Source organism: Oncorhynchus tshawytscha, linkage group LG06 (assembly GCF_018296145.1).
Source record: "Oncorhynchus tshawytscha isolate Ot180627B linkage group LG06, Otsh_v2.0, whole genome shotgun sequence".
In the NCBI taxonomy this organism is placed as follows: domain Eukaryota; kingdom Metazoa; phylum Chordata; class Actinopteri; order Salmoniformes; family Salmonidae; genus Oncorhynchus; species Oncorhynchus tshawytscha.
Genome location: NC_056434.1, coordinates 6,904,194 through 6,926,468, shown reverse-complemented (window position 1 = coordinate 6,926,468; position 22,275 = coordinate 6,904,194). Strand labels below are relative to the sequence as shown.

General features: G+C 42.0%; 1 protein-coding gene across 3 annotated transcripts in view; it reads right to left on the bottom strand.

Annotated features, from left to right (window-relative positions):
- Positions 1-995: 995 nt before the first annotated feature.
- Positions 996-22,275, bottom strand: part of LOC112251956 (lisH domain-containing protein ARMC9) — an 83,697-nt gene continuing 62,417 nt past the window's right edge. For 2 of the 3 annotated variants that reach the window (XM_042322890.1, XM_042322891.1), the window contains 3 exons: positions 18,184-18,277; positions 12,168-12,370; positions 996-1,183 (listed from right to left, as the gene is read on the bottom strand). In XM_042322890.1, coding sequence (XP_042178824.1) covers positions 1,122-1,183; positions 12,168-12,370; positions 18,184-18,277 — 359 coding nt within the window. In that variant the 3' untranslated portion in view covers positions 996-1,121. The remainder of the gene's footprint in view (positions 1,184-12,167; positions 12,371-18,183; positions 18,278-22,275) is intronic. The other variant, XM_042322892.1, reaches the window with a different exon arrangement.

The window sequence follows — 22,275 nt, the reverse complement described above, 5'->3', positions numbered from 1 at the left end:
ATTTTTATTTCTTTACAATGTAATCACCACAGTGTTAGTTATAAATAGATGTCTGTAAAGGAGCCCTCCTCCATTAACCATAGTGTTAGTCATAAATATATGTCTGTAAAGGAGCCCTACTCCATTAACCATAGTGTTAGTCATAAATACTTTAATTTCCTCCTTCCTCAATGGGTCACTTATTTAAAATTCCTAACAGTCAAGTGGAAAAACAACTTGGTGGAAGGAACCCTCTATCAACCCTTTCAACCATCTTTGATGAGACGCAGCCTTTGGTTAGCAATAGTGCTACTACATTATAGCTGGGAATGTTCGCGGTGCCATAGATTTGGAATTAATTCATTTTGTCCAGCAGCTGGTTATGTAACGTCCAATGTGTTTAAGATGACATGGGAGAGCGAGTACTTTGGTGTTTATTCTCCAGGAGAGAGAGTTAAAAGAGGGAGATAGGTAAAGAGAAGAAAGCCTTGGCCAGCTGGTTAGGTAGGAAGGGCGTATCAAGCAGCTTGCAAGCTTATTTGTTGTTGTGCTTATTTTGAGAGCAGTGTTGTGTTACCAAAGTGTTCTATACCGAGGTTTGAAAGGGGCCCCTCCCCGAGCTACAATCCTGCACATTGTTTGCTATGCCTTCGCTCTCCCTCCACCTCTCCCTCCTTCTGCCCCCTCTCTCCCTCCTTCTGCCCCCTCTCTCCCTCCACCTCTCCCTCCTTCTGCCCCCTCTCTCCCTCCACCCCTCCTCCTTCTCTACCCCCTTCCTCCACCTCTCCCTCCTTCTGCCCCCCTCTCCCTCCACCCCTCCTCCTTCTCTACCCCCTTCCTCCATCTCTCCCTCCTTCTGCCCCCTCTCTCCCTCCACCTCTCCCTCCTTCTGCCCCCTCTCTCCCTCCACCTCTCCCTCCTTCTGACCCCTCTCTCCCTCCACCCCTCCTCCTTCTCTACCCCCTTCCTCCTTCTGCCCCCTCTCTCCCTCCACCCCTCCTCCTTCTCTACCCCCTTCCTCTACCTCTCCCTCCTTCCTACCCCTCTCTCTCTCCCTCCACCTCTCCACCGACCTCTAGCCTCTCTAATGCCCTGACCCTGATCACAACCTGCGGATGGAGTTACAGGAAGCTGGAGGCTCCTCAGGAGATATGGCGGCCCCGTGGTGAAAGGTCCTTTTCACTTCCTGTGTACGACTGGCTGCCTGGAGAGCAGAGAGGGGGGGGGGGCATGGCAAGAGGGAAGGAGTGAGGGGTTAGGTGGTTATACTGGGAGCATTATCATAGCCAACATTATTGCTAGAACTTATGTGTGATTGGGTTAAGACTTCCCATATTCATCAGCACACAAAGGCCATTTCACAAAAAGAGTGCCTTTTGCGTATCTTCCAAATTTTAAGTAGATATTGTGAATCAATATTGAATTTTAAAAGCCTGTTATATTAAATGAAGTACTTTTTAATAAAGACCAGATGGAGAATTCAATAAATCAGATTTTTGTTATATGAATAAAGACATGAAAATTCAGCATTTTTAATATATTCCTCTGTGCAAGCTGTGACATCTAGGAAGATTTTAACCCACTTAAACCCAGCATTTCACCATCATTGTAAAGCCCTAGTTATTGTGTTGCTTTGACAGTCATTTATGAAGATGATTTATTTACTGTGATTAGTGATTCATTTACATCTATCCCTCATTGGTCATCACTGTTACACAAACTGTCGTTTTAATACGGTGAAACGGTTCCTTTTTGAAATATACATTTTTTTTTCAAACAAAAATTGAACAACTAATAGGCAAAGTAGGTGAGCTGGTTGTACATAACACGTCAACCCTGTTACCCGTACATCACCCGTAGCGAAGTTACCAACAATCGGATGTATCCGGTTTCCAGGGAAACAACTCATTCAACCGAACTTCCTTTTTCGCTGAAACCTTATTTGGGAACTCTCAACCTTGACGACTGGAGGGGTTTAGGTAAATAATCAAATGTAAAACCGGGAGATACTCCGAATTATGTATTCATTTGTGGATGTCCATCATCCATTTTGTATGATATACTGTATAACAAACTGCAATTCGTACAATATATAAAAAAAAAAAGTCAAATGTAGAATATGTTAGCTAGGTGGCTAACAGTAACATTAGCTAGGCTATGTGTTAGCGGTTAGTGTTAAGGTTAGGAGTTAGATTAAAGGATTAAGGTTAGGGGAAGAGTTCGCTAACATGTTAAGTAATTGCAAAGTTGCTAATTAGCAAAAAATTGTACGTGATGAGATTTGAACACGCAACCTTTGAACCGTTACCCCCTGTATATTAGCCTTGCTACTGTTACTTTACTGCTGCTCTTTAACTATTTGTTATTTTTATTAAACAATTTCCATTCTTTACTTAACACTTATTTTTCTTAAAACTGCATTGTTGGTTAAGGGCTTGTAAGTAAGCATATCACTGTATTCGGTGCATGTGACAAATAAAATGTGATTTGATTTACACGTTCGCCGACCAATCCATCCTATTTTCACTATTTCCTTAAGTAAACGTCTATCTTATGTAACCATACCAAATGTGACACATCATACTAATTTGAGTGTCCCAGGATTTACATTTAATATGTGTCTATGAGACCAGGTTGGAACTCTATACCACTAGTGACTATCAAAAGAATGGAGGCCTTCTGCAAAATTAAGTACTATTTCATCATCACATCGATTATCAATGAGCAAGTGGGTCAGCGTGTGTGTGTGTGTGTGTGTGTGTGTATGATGCAAGCACATCATCACATTCTTCCACCTGCTCTGGTCGACATAGCGACACAACAGGGGATCTGTTATTGCCTTCAGGGGGCGCTCTGCAGGTCGACAATATAACACGTTTTCAGTCCACGTTTTTAGGCACCAAACGGAAGAAAATGGTACTGAAAAGGAGGGACTATTTGAATTACCTTCAATAAGAAATGCTGGGTTTTTTTTCTGTTGCAAAATGTTTTGCCCCGGTTTGCACTAATTAATTAATTAATTTAACCAGGTAGGCTAGTTGAGAACAAGTTCTCATTTGCAACTGCGACCTGGCCAAGATAAAGCAAAGCAGATTCCCTGATCCACCTTAGTACCTTGAGCGTGGCTGAGGTGCACCCGTGACCGGCTCGGAAGCCGGATTGCACAGCGAAGAAGGTACGGTGGGATTCGAAATGGTCAGTGATCTGTTTATTAACTTGGCTTTCGAAGACTTTAGATAGGCAGGGCAGGATAGATATAGGTCTATAGCAGTTTGGGTCTAGAGTGTCACCCCCTTTGAAGAGGGGGATGACCGTGGCAGCTTTCCAATCTTTTAGGATCTCGGGCGATACGAAAGAGGTTGAACAGGCTGGTAATAGAGGTTGCAACAATGGCGGCGGATAGTTTTAGAAAGAGAGGGTCCAGATTGTCTAGCCCAGCTGATTTGTCCAGGTTTTGCAGGTCTTTCAGAACATCTGCTGTCTGGATATGGGTGAAGGAGAAGCTGGGGAGGCTTGGGCAAGTAGATGCGGGGGGGCGGAGCTGTTGGCCGGGGTTGGAGTAGCCAGGAGGAAGGCATGGCCAGCCGTTGAGAAATGCTTATTGAAATTTTCGATTATCATGGATTTATCAGTGGTGAACGTGTTACCTAGCCTCAGTGCAGTGGGCAGCTGGGAGGAGGTGCTCTTGTTCTCCATGGACTTTACAGTGTCCCAAAACCTTTTGGAGTTAGAGCTACCGGATGCGAATTTCTGCTTGAAAAAGCTAGCCTTTGCTTTCCTGACCGACTGCGTGTATTGGTTCCTGACTTCCCTGAAAAGTTGCATATCGTGGGGACTATTTGATGCTATGGCAGTCCGCCACAGGATGTTTTTGTGCTGGTCAAGGGCAGTCAGGTCTGGAGTGAACCAAGGGCTATATCTGTTCTTAGTTTTGCATTTTTTTGAACGGGCCATGCTTATCTAAGATGGTGAGGAAATTACTTTTAAAGAATGACCAGGCATCCTCGACTGACGGGATGAGGTCAATATCCTTCCAGGATACCAGGGCCAGGTAAATTAGAAAGGCCTGTTCACAGAAGTGTTTTAGGGAGCGTTTGACAGTGATGAGGGGTGGTAGTTTGACCGCGGACCCATAGCAGATACAGGCAATGAGGCAGTGATCGCTGAGATCCTGATTGAAAACAGCGGAGGTGTATTTGGAGGGCAAGTTGGTCAGGATAATGTCTATGAGGGTGCCCATGTTTATGGATTTAGGGTTGTACCTGGTGGGTTCCTTGATGATTTGTGTGAGATTGAGGGCATCTAGCTTAGATTGTAGGACTGCCGGGGTGTTAAGCATATCCCAGTTTAGGTCACCTAACAGAACAAACTCTGAAGCTAGATGGGGGGTGATCAATTCACAAATGGTGTCCAGGGCACAGCTGGGAGCGGAGGGGGGGTGGGTCGATAGCAGGCGGCAACAGTGAGAGACTTATTTCTGGAGAGGTTAATTTTTTTAATTAGAAGTTAAAACTGTTTGGGTATAGACCTGGAAAGTATGACAGAACTTTGCAGGCTATCTCTGCAGTAGATTGCAACTCCTCCCCCTTTGGCAGTTCTATCTTGACGGAAAATGTTGTTGCTGGGTATGGAAATCTCAGATTTTTTGGTGGCCTTCCTAAACCAGGATTCAGACACGGCAAGGACATCAGGGTTGGCAGAGTGTGCTAAAGCAGTGAGTAAAACAAACTTAGGGAGGAGGCTTCTGATGTTGACATGCATGAAGCCAAGGTTTTTTCGATCACTGAAGTCAACAAATGAGGGTGCCTGGGGACACGTGGGGCCTGGGTTTATCTCCACATCGCCCGAGGAACAGAGGAGGAGTAGGATGAAGTCACGGCTAAAGGCTATCAAAATTGGTCACCTAGAGCGTTGGGGACAAAGAATAAAAGGAGCAGATTTCTGGGCGTGGTAGAATAGATTCAGGGCATAATGTGCAGACAGGGGTATGGTGGGGTGCAGGTACAGCGGAGGTAAGCCCAGGCACTGAGTGATGATTAGAGAGGTTGTATCTCTGGATAAGCTGGTTATAATGGGTGAGATCACCGCATGTGTGGGAGGTGGGAATAGCCCGGGGCTAGTAGAAGCGTCTGCTCCGACGGAGGCCGGTTGAAGGCACAGCGGATGGAGTGTTCGTCGGCAGAGCTGTCGTGGTGGTGCGGCGGGGCGCTGTGTCGACTAAGGATCCCAGCCAGGTGGCGAAAGAGGTATTGTAGTTGTAGTAATTTAGTTTTCTATCCGGGGGATGCACCTGGCTCACGGCTAACTGGTGCTAGCTTCGGGACAGAGGTGTTAGCCACTATAGCCACTCGGCAGCAGCAGTGATCTGGTGCCAAGGTCCAGAGCTTACGGCAAGGATCCGGTGGAGTAGTGTATTCTAGCCGTCTTTGGGTGGAGTCCGGGTGAACGACTGAGTAGGCCGGGAGGTGGGCCTTAGGGATATCTTCTGTACAGGGTACCTCGGTGGGTGCTAGCTAGCTGTGCAGAAGGTAAAGGCCGCTAGCAGTGGCTAACAATGACTAAATAGCTTGTAGCTAATTAGCTGGTTAGCTTCTGATGGCTGTGGTTCTTGCTATAAGGTCTAAAAATGACAAATAATAGCGGTTCTGTATCACATTGGGTGAGGCAGGTTACCGGAAGGTATAATTTAACTAAAATGGAGAAGATATTGAAAATAAAATTGAAATATATGCAAAAAAAGACGAAAAAAGACAAAGGTACACGAGAGGACGAACAAAACACGTCTGCACTGCTACGCCATCTTGGATCAGGAATCCAAGATTCCTGGAATACGACCCAGGTCTCTGTCTGCTCACTAACGTTGCAGCACTTGCTGTTGTAGCTCAGATCACTGGGTGGACCAGTCAAGGGTGACTAGCTAACACCTCTTAGTGACCTTCTGAAGCAGCTCTGTCAGTCACAGCAGTGTTTCCTTATAAACCTGGTCCTTGATGACCACTCTTTCCAACAAAACATTTTGAGCCGTTACTTCATTACCGGGTTAGCTCTAACTAATATAAAACTTACAAACTCCTAGTTTGGTTTAGGGAAGGTCAATTCAATGAATTACAAAAGGAGTATGTCCGAAATGCTGGAATTCCTGATTTCCTGACTACTGAACAATCACGTCCATGACACTTTGAAGCTTACTTCAAATGAGCATAATCAAACAACGAGTGAGATCCCCATCTCTGGGCTGACTGAGACAGGCTTTATAATGAACCATCATGTTGATGTATAGGGTCATTATTAGCTTCCACTGACGGCTCCAAGTTAAACTATAGTTCATACGATCCATCACCCTATAGAGGCAGGTTAAACTACAGTGTAGAAGGTCCATCCCCCTATAGAGTCATGTTAAACTACAGTGTAGAAGGTCCGTCCCCCTATAGAGTCATGTTAAACTACAGTGTAGAAGGTCCATCCCCCTATAGAGTCATGTTAAACTACAGTGTAGAAGGTCCATCCCCCTATAGAGAATCATAACAATGACTTCCAAATGTATTAAAGACAGTGAAGGAGAGACAGAGAGAGAGAGAGAGAGAAAGATAGACCCAGAGAGAAAGAGAGAGAGAGAGAGAGAGAGAGAGAGAGAAAAGACCCAATATGTTATCTCGGGACTAAGAGATCACACTGCAAACAAGAGACTGTCCATCCATCTTATCTCTATGTTCAATTAAGACGTGTCATAGCTTTATCAGGAAGCACGCAATAAAGCTAACACGGTATCTAAAACGTTGCCCAATCGCTGATCTTTGAGAAGACAGCACGAGATCTACTTGGTAGCCATTATGTCAATACGGCTTATTTTAAAGTCTAATAAAAGCTTTCCCAACATTAGCCATTGTGCTAGCAATAAGATCAGTGTGTGGTTTGAAGGCGTAAGCCAATATTGCTGTCATGTTTTGTTAGTTTTGAAATGGCTTTGCTTTTGACAGATGAGGCATGACACAATGGCTTGTGTAATAATATGACACACACCACAGGCACACATAGGCCTGCCTTGTCTGCCTGCCCTTTGAGCTATTCTGTCCACAACACTGAGTTAAAAGAGACATTCTGTCCAGAACACTTTGAGCTTAAAAGAGCCAATCTGTCCACGACACTGAGTTAAAAGAGCTATTCTGTCCACAACACTGAGTTAAGAGACATTCTGTCCACAACACTGAGTTAAGAGACATTCTGTCCACAACACTGAGTTAAGAGACATTCTGTCCACAACACTGAGTTAAGAGACATTCTGTCCACAACACTGAGTTAAGAGACATTCTGTCCACAACACTGAGTTAAGAGACATTCTGTCCACAATACTGAGTTAAGAGACATTCTGTCCACAATACTGAGTTAAGAGACATCCTGTCCACAATACTGAGTTAAGAGACATTCTGTCCACAACACTGAGTTAAGAGACATTCTGTCCACAACACTGAGTTAAGAGACATTCTGTCCACAACACTGAGTTAAGAGACATTCTGTCCACAACACTGAGTTAAGAGACATTCTGTCCACAACACTGAGTTAAGAGACATTCTGTCCACAATACTGAGTTAAGAGACATTCTGTCCACAATACTGAGTTAAGAGACATTCTGTCCACAATACTGAGTTAAGAGACATTTTGTCCACATCACTGAGTTAAAAGAGACATTCTGTCCAGGACACTTTGAGATTAAAGAGCCATTCTGTCCACACCACTGAGTTAAAAGAGCCATTCCGTCAAGAACACTTTGAGATTAGAGGCATTCTGTCCAGAACACTTTGAGATTAGAGGCATTCTGTCCAGAACACTTTGAGCTTAAAGAGGCATTCTGTCCACAACACTGAGTTAAAAGAGCCATTCTGTTCAGAATACTTTGAGCTAAAATATCCATTCTGTCACATCATGCTTAGTGTTATACAACAGCCACAGAAATAATCTGAACAATTAATTTACTGAATAGTGTACGTAAATACACAATACAACACACGCACTAAGTGTTAGAGCAACTGTAAGATTCCTGACCTCCAGCTAAAAGTCCACCGGGGCCAGACGATAGGTTCTTCTCCCAATCCGTTTCCCTGTGATTGGCTTCAGTAGAAAAGCGTAACATTTATAGCACAGGATGCTGCTTTTTTTGGGGGCGCACTACCTTAGAATGACAAAATGTTGGGGAAACAGCCTGGGTAGCAGACCTGTTTGTGTTATCATTCCACTTCTTGTCTACCCAGGTTAACAGTAGCCCGTGATTAGGGTGGATCACAACAACAACAACAAAATCACCCACCAAAGAGGACCAATTAAAAGCTTGGCCTACAACAGCCAGCACCGAATGAGAGGCAAAAAAAAAATGCCCGTAGTGAATGACACCAGAACATCCTGGTACAAATCATTCAACATCCCCCAGGGGGTTATGGGTACCAAGGAGGTACTGTTGTCAAACACACGTTAGTTAACCACTTGGCATGTACACTGAGCAAAAATATAAATGCAACATGCCACAATTTCAATGATTTTACTGAGTTACAGTTTATATAAAGGAAATCGGTCAATTGAAATAAATTCATTAGGCCCTAATCTATGGATTTCATATGACTGGGAATACAGATATGCATCTGTTGGTCACAGATACCTTTAAAACAAAGGTAGGGGCGTGGATCAGAAAACCAGTCAGTATCTGGTGTGACCACCATTTGCCTGATCAGGCTATTGATTGTGGCCTGTGGAATTGTGTGAAGTTGCAGGATATTGGTGGGAACTGGAACATGCTGTCATACATGTCGACCCAGAGCATCCCAAACTTTTGGGTGACATGTCTGGTGAGTATGAAAGCCATGGAAGAACTGGGACATATTCAGCTTCTAGGAATTGTGTATAGATCCTTGCAACATGGGACTGTGCATTATCATGCTGAAACATGAGGTGACAGTGATGGATGAATGGCACAACAACGGGCCTTAGAATCTTGTCACGGTATCTCCGTGCGTTCAAATTGCCAAAGATAAAACGCAATTGTGTTTGTTGTCCGTAGCTTATGCCTGTTCACAATGTTGACATCAGCAAATCTCTTGCCCACACGACGCTATACACACCGTCTGCCATCTGTCCGGTACAGTTGAAACCGGGATTCATCCGTGAAGTGCACACTTCTCCAGCATGCCAGTGGCATTTGCCCACTGAAGTCGGTTACAACGCTGAACTGCAGTCAGGTCAAGACCCCGGTGAGGACGATGAGCATGTAGATGAGTTTCCCTGAGACAGTCTCTGACAGTGTGTGCAAAAATTCTACGATTGTGCAAACCCAAATTTTCATCAGCTGTCTGGGTGGCTGGTCTCAGATGATCCCGCAGGTGAAGAAGCCGGATGTGGAGGTCCTGGACTGGCCTGGTTACACGTGGTCTGCTGTTGTGAGGCCGGTTGGACGTAACATTCAATTCTCTGGCAACAGCTCTGGCAGAAATTCCTGCGGTCAGCATGCCAATTGCACACTCCCTTCATTTGAGAAATCTGTTGCATTGTGTTGGTTGACAAAACTGCACATTTTAGAGTGGCCTTTTATTGTCCCCAGCACAAGGTGCACCTGTGTAATGATCATGCTGTTTAAACAGCTTCTTGGTATGTCACACCTGTCAGGTGGATGGATTATCTTGGCAAAGGATAAATGCTCACTAACTCATCAATCTACAGACAATACCCAATAATGACGAAGTGAAAACAGGTTTTTGCAAATCTATAAAAGTATTCAGACCCTTAGGTATGAGCTCAGGTGCATCCTGTTTCCACTGATCATTCTTGAGATGTTTCTACAACTTGATTGGAGTCCACCTGTGGTAAATTCAATTGATTGGACATGATTTGGAAAAGCACACACCTGTCTATATAAGGTCTCACAGTTGACAGTGCATGTCAGAACAAAAACCAAGCCATGAGGTCGAATAAATTGTCCGTAGAGTTCAGAGACAGGATTGTGTCGAGGAACAGATCTGGGGAAGGGTACCAAAAAATGTCTGCAGCATTGAAGGTCCCCAAGAACACAGTGGCCTCCATCATTCTTAAATTGAATAAGTTTGGAACCACCAAGACTCTTCCTAGAGCTGGCCGCCCGGACAAACTGAGCAATCGGGGGAGAAAAGCCTTGGTCAGGGAGGTGACCAAGAACCCGATGGTCACTCTGATAGAGCTCCTCTGTGGAGATGGGAGAACCTTCCAGAAGGACAACCATCTCCGCAGCACTCTGCAGGCCTTTATAGTAGTATAACTCCTCAGTAAAAGCCACATGACAGCCTGCTTGGAGTTTGCCAAATGCACCTAAAGGACTCTCAGGACATGAGAAACCAGATTCTCTGGTCTGATGAAACCAAGATTGAATTCATTGGTCTGAATGCCAAACATCAACAACTGGAGGAATCCTGACCTCATCCCTACAGTGAAGCATGGTGGTGGCAGCATCATGCTGTGGGGATGTTTTACAGTGGCAGAGACTGGGAGACTAGTCAGGATAGAGGGAAAGAAAAGTACAGAGAGATCCTTGATGAAAACCTGCTCCAGAGGGCTCAGGACCTCAGACTGGGGCAAAGGTTCACCTTTCAACAGGACAACGACCCTAAGCACACAACGCAGGAGACAACGCAGGAGTAGCTTCGGGAATGTCCTTGAGTGGCCCTCTCTGATGGAAACACCCCCAATTTAATCAATTTTAGGACAAGGCTGTAACATAACAGTATGTGACCAACTGGCTCAATTCGGGCTGATGTAGCAAATCTTAGTTTTTTACGTTGGATAAAAGTAGAGACTAGAAATGTGTATATGATACAATATAGTTGCGGAACAATGGGAAGGTAATTCTCCACCCGGCACAGCCAGCAGAGGACTGGCCACCTCTCATAGCCTGGTTCCTCTACATTTCTTCCTAGGTTCTGGCTTTTCTAGGGAGTTTTTCAGAGCCACCGTGCTTCTACATCTGCATTGCTTGCTGTTTGGGGTTTTAGGCTGGGTCTCTGTACAGCACTTTACATTAGCTGATGTAAAAAGGGCTTTATAAATACATTTGATTGATTGATTGATTGTACTTTGAAAGTTGATCAACTTCTAATATCGATTTTGGTAATGTTATCTGGAGTGCCAGAGTGTGCTCTGGGCGTTCATAAACTCAGTGGGTAACTGGGAGTCTTGTGAGTGCAACCATATGAAGACCATCAAAGGTAAGTGATTAATTTTATCGCTATTTCTGACTTTTGTCACTCCTCTACTTGGCTGGTAACTGTTTGTAATGTTTTGTGTGCCGTGCGCTGTCCTCAGATAATCGCATGGTATGCTTTCGCCGTAAAGCCTTTTTGAAATCTGACACAACGGTTGGATTAACACTTGTATGTTTTTTGAATTTTTATTATGAGTATTTCTGTTTTTGAATTTGGCGCTCTGCAATTTTACCAGATGTCGGCCAGGTGGGATGCTAGCATCCCACACCCCCTAGAGAGGTTAAAAAACATCCTGTTTTTTTTTGTTTCATTTGATTACAAAACAAACTTATTAGAAGGATTCACCATCCACGGATTTATGGTGAAAACGTCCATGGCTCGCATGCAATGCAATTCATTAGCCGTCCTGCTATTTCTGTAGTGCAAATGCGATCTGTAAGACGGTTCCATGATTTTTTACAAACCATTACATCTGGGAGCAGTATATCCTCCTTTCTCTATACATTGGATCTTTGTCCAGCTCCTGTAAAAAGTTTGGATGTGCGTAAAACCCTCCATTGTCTACGTTTCCTTAATATTATACACCCACGTATTTAGACATGGTTTGGGCACACTGCATCCAAATCTATATGATCATTTCATGTAAGACATCTGCATCTTGTCTGTGAAAAGTAATGCCTATATTTTATGAGAGGGTAAAATGCTGTTAAAACTGAAGTCCTTGTAACTATTCTGTTGTGTTTGTGGCATTAGCCACAGCTTATTCAAAATAAGTTGTTTAATTTTCATATTTGATTCTAATTATTCAATGTCTTTTTTTAGGCCTTATTAATTGTGAATTTAGTATTTTTTATTGGCAATGTTTGGCTTGCCCATGGCTCAGAGAGAGCGAGAGCGAGAGCGAGAGAGAGAGAGAGAGAGAGAGAGAGTTAGAAAGAGAGCTGTGATGTTTAAGACTTCACAGTTCACACTCACTCTGTCTGCCACCCCCTGGCCCTCCCACTGTGACGGAGGCCCCTGATCCAGGTCGGCTGCTGCTCTGCTGGGGCTCAGACTGGGAGAACTGGGGGGCCAGTGGCGGGACAACGCGACCCCTCCGAGGATCCACGCCTGGTGCATCACTCTCCGGCGTGCGGGGAATCTTGGGCCGGCTTGTAAACCCGGGGACATTATCAATGCTGAGGACAGGGTCAGGGGGGAAGGGTCAGGGGGGAGGGGTTAAAGGTTAGAAGGTGAGCAATGCAGTCAAGTCATTATCACTGTTGAGGGCAGGGCCATGGGGGAAGGGTTAAGGTTAGAAGGTGAGCCATGCAGTCAAGTCATTATCAGGACAGGGGGTAACACTGTATTACTGTAACACTGTATTACTATATCTGTAACACTGTATTACTATATAACTGTAACACTGTATTACTATATAACTGTAACACTGTATTACTATATAACTGTAACACTGTATTACTATATAACTGTAACACTGTATTACTATATAACTGTAACACTGTATTACTGTAACACTGTATTACTATATAACTGTAACACTGTATTACTGTAACACTGTATTACTGTAACACTGTATTACTGTAACACTGTATTACTATATAACTGTAACACTGTATTACTATATAACTGTAACACTGTATTACTATATAACTGTAACACTGTATTACTATATAACTGTAACACTGTATTACTATATATCTGTAACACTGTATTACTATATAACTGTAACACTGTATTACTGTAACACTGTATTACTATATAACTGTAACACTGTATTACTATATAACTGTAACACTGTAACACTGTATCACTAAATAACTAACACTCTGTAACACGGTATTACTTAACTATTACTTTATAACTGTAACACTGTATTACTATATAACTGTAACACTGTATTACTATATAACTGTAACACTGTATTACTATATAACTGTAACACTGTATTACTGTAACACTGTATTACTATATAACTGTAACACTGTATTACTGTAACACGGTATTACTGTAACACTATTACTTTATAACTGTAACACTGTATTACTATATAACTGTAACACTGTATTACTATATAACTGTAACACTGTATTACTATATAACTGTAACACTGTATTACTGTAACACTGTATTACTATAACACTGTATTACTATATAACTGTATTACTATATATCTGTAACACTGTATTACTATATAACTGTAATACTGTATTACTATATAACTGTAACACTAACATTGTTAACACTAATACTATATATCTCTAACACTGTATTACTATATATCTGTAACACTGTACTACTATATAACTGTAACACTGTATTACTGTAACACTGTATTACTGTAACACTGTATTACTATATAACTGTAACACTGTATTACTATATAACTGTAACACTGTATTACTATATAACTGTAACACTGTATTACTATATATCTGTAACACTGTATTACTATATAACTGTAACACTGTATTACTGTAACACGGTATTACTGTAACACTGTATTACTATATAACTGTAACACTGTATTACTATATAACTGTAACACTGTATTACTATATATCTGTAACACTGTATTACTATATATCTGTAACACTGTATTACTATATAACTGTAACACTGTATTACTATATAACTGTAACACTGTATTACTGTAACACTGTATTACTGTATAACTGTAACACTGTATTAATGTAACACTGTATTAATGTAACACTGTATTACTGTATTACTGTATAACTGTAACACTGTATTACTATATATCTGTAACACTGTATTACTATATAACTGTAACACTGTATTACTGTAACACTATTACTGTAACACTGTATTACTATATAACTGTAACACTGTATTACTATATAACTGTAACACTGTATTACTATATATCTGTAACACTGTATTACTATATATCTGTAACACTGTATTACTATATAACTGTAACACTGTATTACTGTATTACTATATAACTGTAACACTGTATTACTATATAACTGTAACACTGTATTACTATATATCTGTAACACTGTATTACTGTAACACTGTATTACTGTAACACTGTATTACTATATAACTATAACACTGTATTACTATATAACTGTAACACTGTATTACTATATATCTGTAACACTGTATTACTATATAACTGTAACACTGTATTACTATATAACTGTAACACTGTATTACTATATAACTGTAACACTAACTATATAACTGTAACACTGTATTACTATATAACTGTAACACTGTATTACTGTAACACTGTATTACTATATAACTGTAACACTGTATTACTATATATCTGTAACACTGTATTACTATATAACTGTAACACTGTATTACTATATATCTGTAACACTGTATTACTGTAACACTGTATTACTATATAACTGTAACACTGTATTACTATATAACTGTAACACTGTATTACTGTAACACTGTATTACTGTATAACTGTAACACTGTATTACTGTAACACTGTATTAATGTAACACTGTATTACTGTATTACTGTATAACTGTAACACTGTATTAATGTAACACTGTATTAATGTAACACTGTATTACTGTATTACTGTATAACTGTAACACTGTATTAATGTAACACTGTATTAATGTAACACTGTATTACTGTATAACTGTAACACTGTATTAATGTAACACTGTATTAATGTAACACTGTATTACTGTATTACTGTATAACTGTAACACTGTATTAATGTAACACTGTATTAATGTAACACTGTATTACTGTATTACTGTATAACTGTAACACTGTATTAATGTAACACTGTATTAATGTAACACTGTATCCCTTTATGGGGATTATTTGTTAGTGGTGGGAAAGAATGAGTTGATTTTGAAATAGGAGGACAATGAGAGTGTATCATTTTGCTGAAAATATCTGTTGTATCTACGTCTAGATCGATAGTTCTGTTGTATCTACATCTAGATAGATAGTTCTGTTGTATCTACATCTAGATAGATAGTTCTGTTGTATCTACGTCTAGATAGATAGATCTGTTGTATCTACATATAGATGGACAGTTATGTTGTATCTCTATCTACTGTAGCCCCTGCTCAAAGACAATGGATGTGAGTGTGTACAGTAGGCCTTATCTTGTCGGACAATGATCTCAAATCATGCCAATAATTGTTCATTCTTTGATTCCTTAATTAAACAGGCGGCTTGGATTTCAGACAATCTCAGGGCAGTTGGCATTGGTCCGTTGAATATGATCCATCTGTCATCATAATGAGCCTAACTGTGATTTGATAGGCCACTGAACAAGACAATGGAAAGATTCTATTTCACTTACGCCTCCAGGTATCGTATTTGACTCGTAATCCCAGCCTCTGATTCCATCCCTTTAAAAATGGTTTGTGGTGTTGGATGTCTGGTATAAATATCAATCAACACTCTCCTGTGTGTCTGTGTTACTTGTTATTCCACAGAGAATGTGAGACAAATCCTGAGAGGAGTGGCCGAAGATAATTCCTGATCAATCACTGTTATAAATCATCATCACAACACAATCATAGGAATTATAAACTGGCCCCTATGAGTGGCTAGTAGAGCCTAATGGACCCCATGTCTCAGCAAGAAACTGTGGCTTTGATACCCCAGTCGAACCAAAATGGAGTCCACAAAAGTAGCAACCTCTGCACCACAATGGAGCCAAAATAAAGTCCTATAGAACAGCAATCCCACCCATTTGAGCTGCAATAAAGTCACAGTTACAATCGATACCACTTAATTTTCTACCTAGAGAGAGGAAACTGCCTTCCATGCAGGCAGAGGGTTGAAGTGAAGGCATTTTTACATTAGCTGTAGGAATTCCTGGGGAGCAGAGTGCTTGATTTAAGTGTAATTTCCTAGGCTCATTACACGCGGGGAGACACAGAAGTCAAGCTCCTGTGGGATTTGGACAAAAAAAAGGTCTGACTGAATGAGCCCCTTTGTCGACTGCTCGTTTAAACGCATGTCACACACCGCCTGGCTAGTGCTAAGTCACAGATTAGTATTAAGTTCCCCGGGAAACAAAAACAAAAGAGGGGAACTAACAAAGAGTCACTGACAACAACCAAAACAAAACAGGTTGGGTTTAAGGAGGGGTTCTGAAAGACACTCATGGGACTGTCCACTGAAAGTTGACTAGCAAAGAACAACTAGGACCTAAAAGACACCCACCATGAGACCCACTAAATTTGCCCAAGAAGAGGCAAACAAAAGAAACACCCACACCGAACTTAAAGGCAGGAAGCAAACCAAACAGTGGAGCACAATGAAAACAGGGACGGTCAGATAAAGGATTGTTTGTGTAGAAATCAAATAGGGAGAGACAACTAAAGGAGTTAACCCTCCACATCTCTCAAGACAACTGGAGCACTGGGCCAGCCACTCTTAAATATCACCTAGGCCAGCCACTCTTAAATATCACCTGGGCCAGCCACTCTTAAATATCACCTGGGCCAGCCACTCTTAAATATCACCTGGGCCAGTCACCTTAAATATCACCTGGGCTATCACCTGGGCCAGCCACTCTTAAATATCACCTGGGCCAGCCACTCTTAAATATCCCCTGGGCCAGCCACTCTTAAATATCACCTGGGCCAGCCACTCTTAAATATCACCTGGGCCAGTCACTCTTAAATATCACCTGGGCTAGCCACTCTTAAATATCCCCTGGGCCAGCCACTCTTAAATATCACCTGGGCCAGCCACTCTTAAATATATCCTGGGCCAGCCACTCTTAAATATCCCCTGGGCCAGCCACTCTTAAATATATCCTGGGCTAGCCACTCTTAAATATCACCTGGGCCAGCCACCTTAAATATCACCTGGGCCAGCCACTCTTAAATATCCCCTGGGCCAGCCACTCTTAAATATCACCTGGGCCAGCCACTCTTAAATATCACAGCCACTCTTAAATATATCCTGGGCTAGCCACTCTTAAATATCACCTGGGCCAGCCACTCTTAAATATCACCTGGGCCAGCCACTCTTCAATATCACCTGGGCCAGCCACTCTTAAATATCCCCTGGGCCAGCCACTCTTAAATATCCCCTGGGCCAGCCACTCTTAAATATCACCTGGGCCAGCCACTCTTAAATATCACCTGGGCCAGCACAGGTGTAACACATACTGACTAACAAGGTGCCATCAAACGGTGCGCTCCAATTGCTAATGTGCTAAGGTCCAACCTCAAAATATAAATGGAAAACCCAAAGCCTGTAACATTAGTGTAGTCCCCCCCCCTCTTCCTCCCTGCCTTCTCTGACTCAAGCCCTCAGTCCTTCTCTCTTCTACTGTCTGTCGTTTCCTCCTTTCCACTGCTTGCTCTGGTCTCATTGCTCTCAACAGTAATACTGCTAGTCCTATATCCTCTCTGTCTCTCTCTCTCTCTCTGTGTCTCTCTCTCTCTCTCTCTGTGTCTCTCTCTCTCTCTCTGTGTAAAAGAAAGAGAGGGAGAGAGACTATAAAAGAAGGAAAGATGGAGAGAGACTGTAAAAGAAAGAGGGAGAGAGACAGAGAAAGAAAAGGAGAGAGGCAGGGTGAAAAAGAAGGAGAGGGAGAGACTGTAAAAGGAGAGGAGAGACTGTAAAGGAAAGAGGAGGGAGAGACTGTAAAAGAAAGAGAGAGGGAGAGAGACAGAGCAGGAGAAAGAAGGAGTGATAGAGAGAAAATCTGTCCAGACATTCCAGTACTGACATGTCACTCTCAGCGAAGAATGTCACACTCAGTCACGTGATCCTCCCTCTCCTACAGTCTGACACAGCTAAAGGGGGCCAGGGCACCACTAGTGTGTGTGTGTGTGAGAGAGAGAAAGTGTATAAACATGAGTGTGTGGGATGTACCATATGTAACTATAAGTGCTGTTTATGTGTAAATGAGTGCATGTAAGTAATGTTATTGTAAGTTGATACATTAGTGTGCCTGTGTGTGTGTGTGTGTGTGTGTGTGTGTGTGTGTGTGTGTGTGTGTGTTCACCTGGCAGAGTGTCCGTTGCGCTCCTCCCCCTCCTGGGCTCTTCGTCCTTCATATGACCCACCAGACTCCTGGGACGAGCGGCCACACTCTGAGTCTGTGTGTAAGCAGAGAGATAGAGACAGAGAGAAAGAGAGAGATAGAGAGCAAGAGAGAGAGAGATAGAGAGCAAGAGAGAGAGAGAGAGAGCAAGAGAGATAGAGACAGAAAGAGAGATAGAGAGCAAGAGAGAGAGAGAGAGAGAGAAAGAGAGAGAGAATGTCATCCTGTAAGAAACATGGTATAGAGGAGACGGACCCACTGGTTGCCCTCTAGATTACAGAGAGCTGGTAGTCCCATCCACCAAACTACCAGGTGTGAAACGGGGAAGGGACTCAGGGGGTATGCTAATTTGGTATAGAGCAGACCTAACTCACTCAATTAAATTAATCAAAACAGAAACATTTTACATTTGGCTAGAAATTCAAAAGGAAATGATCTTCACTGAGAAAAAGTCCTGTGTGCCACCTATATCCCCCCACTAGAATCCCCATATTTTAATGAAGACAGCTTCTCCATCCTGGAGGGGGAAATCAATCATTTCCAGGCCCGGGGAAATGTACCAGTCTGTGGCGACCTAAATGCCAGAACCGGACAAGAACCTGACACCCTCAGCACACAGGAGGACAAACACCTGCCTGGGGGTGAAAGCATTCCCTCCACCATATGACCCCCTAGACACAACTATGACAACTTAACCAACAAAAACAGGTCACAACTCCTGCAGATCTGTCGCACGCTGGGTATGTACATAGTTAATGGCAGGCTTCGAGGGGACTCCTATGGTAGGTACACCTATAGCTCATCTCTTAGCAGTAGTACTGTAGACTACTTTATCACTGACCTCAACCAAGAGTCTATCAGAGCGTTCAAAGTCAGCCCACTGACGCCTCTATCAGATCACAGCAAAATTACAGTCTACTTGAACAAAGCAATACTCAATCATGAGGCATCAAAGCCAAAGGAACTGAGTAATGTAAACAAATGCTACAGATGGAAGGAATGTAGTGTGGAAACCTACCAAAAAACATTTAGGCAACAACAAATTCAATCTCCTTTGGACAACTTCCTGGACAAAACGTTCCACTGTAATAGTGAAGGTGTAAACTTGGCAGTAGAAAACATTAACAGTATAGTTGGCCTCTCAGGTTACCTATAAAATCAAAAAATGTCAAACAGAAGACTGAAGAAAACGAACAACAATGACAAATGGTTTGATGAAAAATGCAAAAAACTAAGAATGAAATTGAGAAGTCTATGCCTTCACTATGGTGAATCACTAAAATAAAACAGAAACACACTACGAAAAAAGAAAGAACAGCACGTCAGAAATCAGCTTAAGAATCCATAGACTAACCCACTTATGGGAAAATACTTAAACAACAACACAAAGAATTATGTATCCAAAATGGAGATATATGGGTAAACCCCTTCTCCAAACTTTTTGGCTCAATAACAAAGACCAAACAGCAAAAACATATGATCAAATAGAAATCTTAGAATCAACTGTTAAAGACGACCAGAACCAACTGGATTCTCCAATTACCTTGAATGAACTACAGGACAAAATAAAAACCCTCCAACCCAAAAAAGCCTGTGGTGTTGATGGTATCCTCAATGAAACTGGGAAAATCAGCTGCATTATCATTAACAGCAGACTCTTACATTTCCTCAGTGAAAGCAATGTACTGAGCAAATGTCAAATTGGCTTTTTACCAAATTATCATATGACAGACCACGTATTCACCCTGCAAACCCTAACTGACAAACAAACAAACCAAAACAAAGGCAAAGTCTTCTCACACATTGCTGATTTCAAAAAAGCCTTTGACTCAATTTGGCATGAGGGTCTGCTATACCAATGGATGGAAAGTGGTGTTAGGGGAAAAACATACGACATTATAAAATCCATGAACACAAACAACAAGTGTGCGGTTAAAATTGGCAAAAAAACACACACATTTCTTCCCACAGGGCTGTGGGGTGAGACAGGGATGCAGTTTAAGCCCCACCCTCTTCAAAATATATATCAACGAATTGGAGAGTGCACTAGAACAGTCTGCAGCACCCGGCCTCACCCTACTAGACTCTGAAGTCAAATGTCTACTGTTTGCTGATGAACTGGTGCTTCTGTCACCAACTAAGGAGGGCCTACAGCAGCACCTAGATCTTCTGCACAGATTCTGCCAGAACTGGGCCTTGACAGTAAATCTCAGTAAGACCAAAATAATGGTGTTCCAAAAAAGGTCCAGTCGCCAGGACCACAAATACAAATTCCATCTAGACACTGTTGCCCTAGAGCACACAAAAAATGATACATACCTTGGCCTAAACATCAGCACCACAGGTAACTTCCACAAAGCTTTGAATGATCTGAGAGACAAGGTAAGAAGGGCATTCTATGCCATCAAAAGGAACATAAAATTCGACATACCAATTAGGATCTGGCTAAAAATACTTGAATCGGTTATAGAAGCCATCGCCCTTTATGGTTGTGAGGTCTGGGGTCCGCTCACCAACCAAGACTTCACAAAATGGGACAAAGACCAAATTGAGACTCTGCATGCAGAATTAGGACCTTAGCCACTTGTCATGACGTGGCCCTATCTGGGTATAGAGCGTGGCATCCCTCTCTCTCCCTCCTACACCCAGGTTCTGTTATCTCAGGTCGTAAATTCCTGGAGGAGACTCTCTCCTCCTGGCCATGCAGTATATATAGAGAGTGTTTCACAGTAGAACAAAGGAACTTCTTCTACATCACAGAACTTGAGAACTGAACAATATCCATATTTTGGAGAATGTGTAAACAGCCGGTGGAGAAGCCAGCTACGACCCGGTCCGTTTTGTTTCATGTTTGTGACCTCATGAAAGACAATACGGCCACATTACCATAACTCTATTTTTACAGGTGCCTCCATTATGAGGTTTGCGTCTAATTATTGTATAAAATGAATGAGTAAAGATGAAACTATTTGTGAAATGACGTAATAATGTTAATGTGAGAGAATTGTATTCCCTTTAAAGTTTAACTACGTCATTGGCCCGCCTCCACGAGCACAGACATGATCTGGCTCATGGGACAGCCCTTTTCTACTGTTACGAATAAAACCCCCACCTGAAGAAATCCTCTTCAGACCATGCTGACCTCAGACAGCTGACGGGGCAAAGGTTTGAATAGAGACCACAAAAACATCAGTCTAATTTAAGGTTGTAATGGTTGTTGAATTCCTAACCATACCACGTGGAGCATTAGATAAATGATGGGAAATGGTTAAACTCTGAGACTATTGATCCCGACAGAATAAGAGCAAATCTTAGATACTAATTACTAGTCTGCAGCTAGAAATGATGTCAACGTGAGATGTGAGGACCGACAACCGCCGAAACATCTATCCTATGAGAACATTTCTGAAGGGTACTCTGAAGTATCCATTCTAACCACAAAATACTTCAGGGAAGCAGAGAGAGAGAGACGCGCGGATGAGCTTTCGAACAGAAAGACGGACGATTCAGACAGACGAACAGAGATCACGACGACAAACTGAGCGTAAATATGTATTGATTGCAATTATTCCGGAATGAGTGAGAGTTCATGTGCAAAGGATTAGCTTTTCAATTAATATAATTATCAACTGTGTAGTGACTGTTTTATCATTCCTGCCCTTCTCAGACCACACCCATTTCCCTTTGTCCACCAAGCCGTCATATCGGCTAAGCCCACTAGGGAACCTCCCCTATCATTTCCTTGTAACCATATCTACTGTGTTGTTTGTTTATGCATTTCTGTGATGATTTAGTTAGTTAGTAAATCAATTATTAAGCCAAATGGTGTATGGATGATTCATAGTAAAGGCTGGGTTAGTGCAGATAACCAACAATTTACGATGTTTGGAATGAGACTAACGTGAGGTAAAGAATAATTCATTAATTAGAAGACTAATTGATCAGATATTAAAATATCTGTAGAGTTGTATTAGGAAAATTATAACTTTGTAATCTGAAGATTTTCCTTGGTGCCCCGACTTCCTAGTTAATTACATTTACATGATTAGTTTA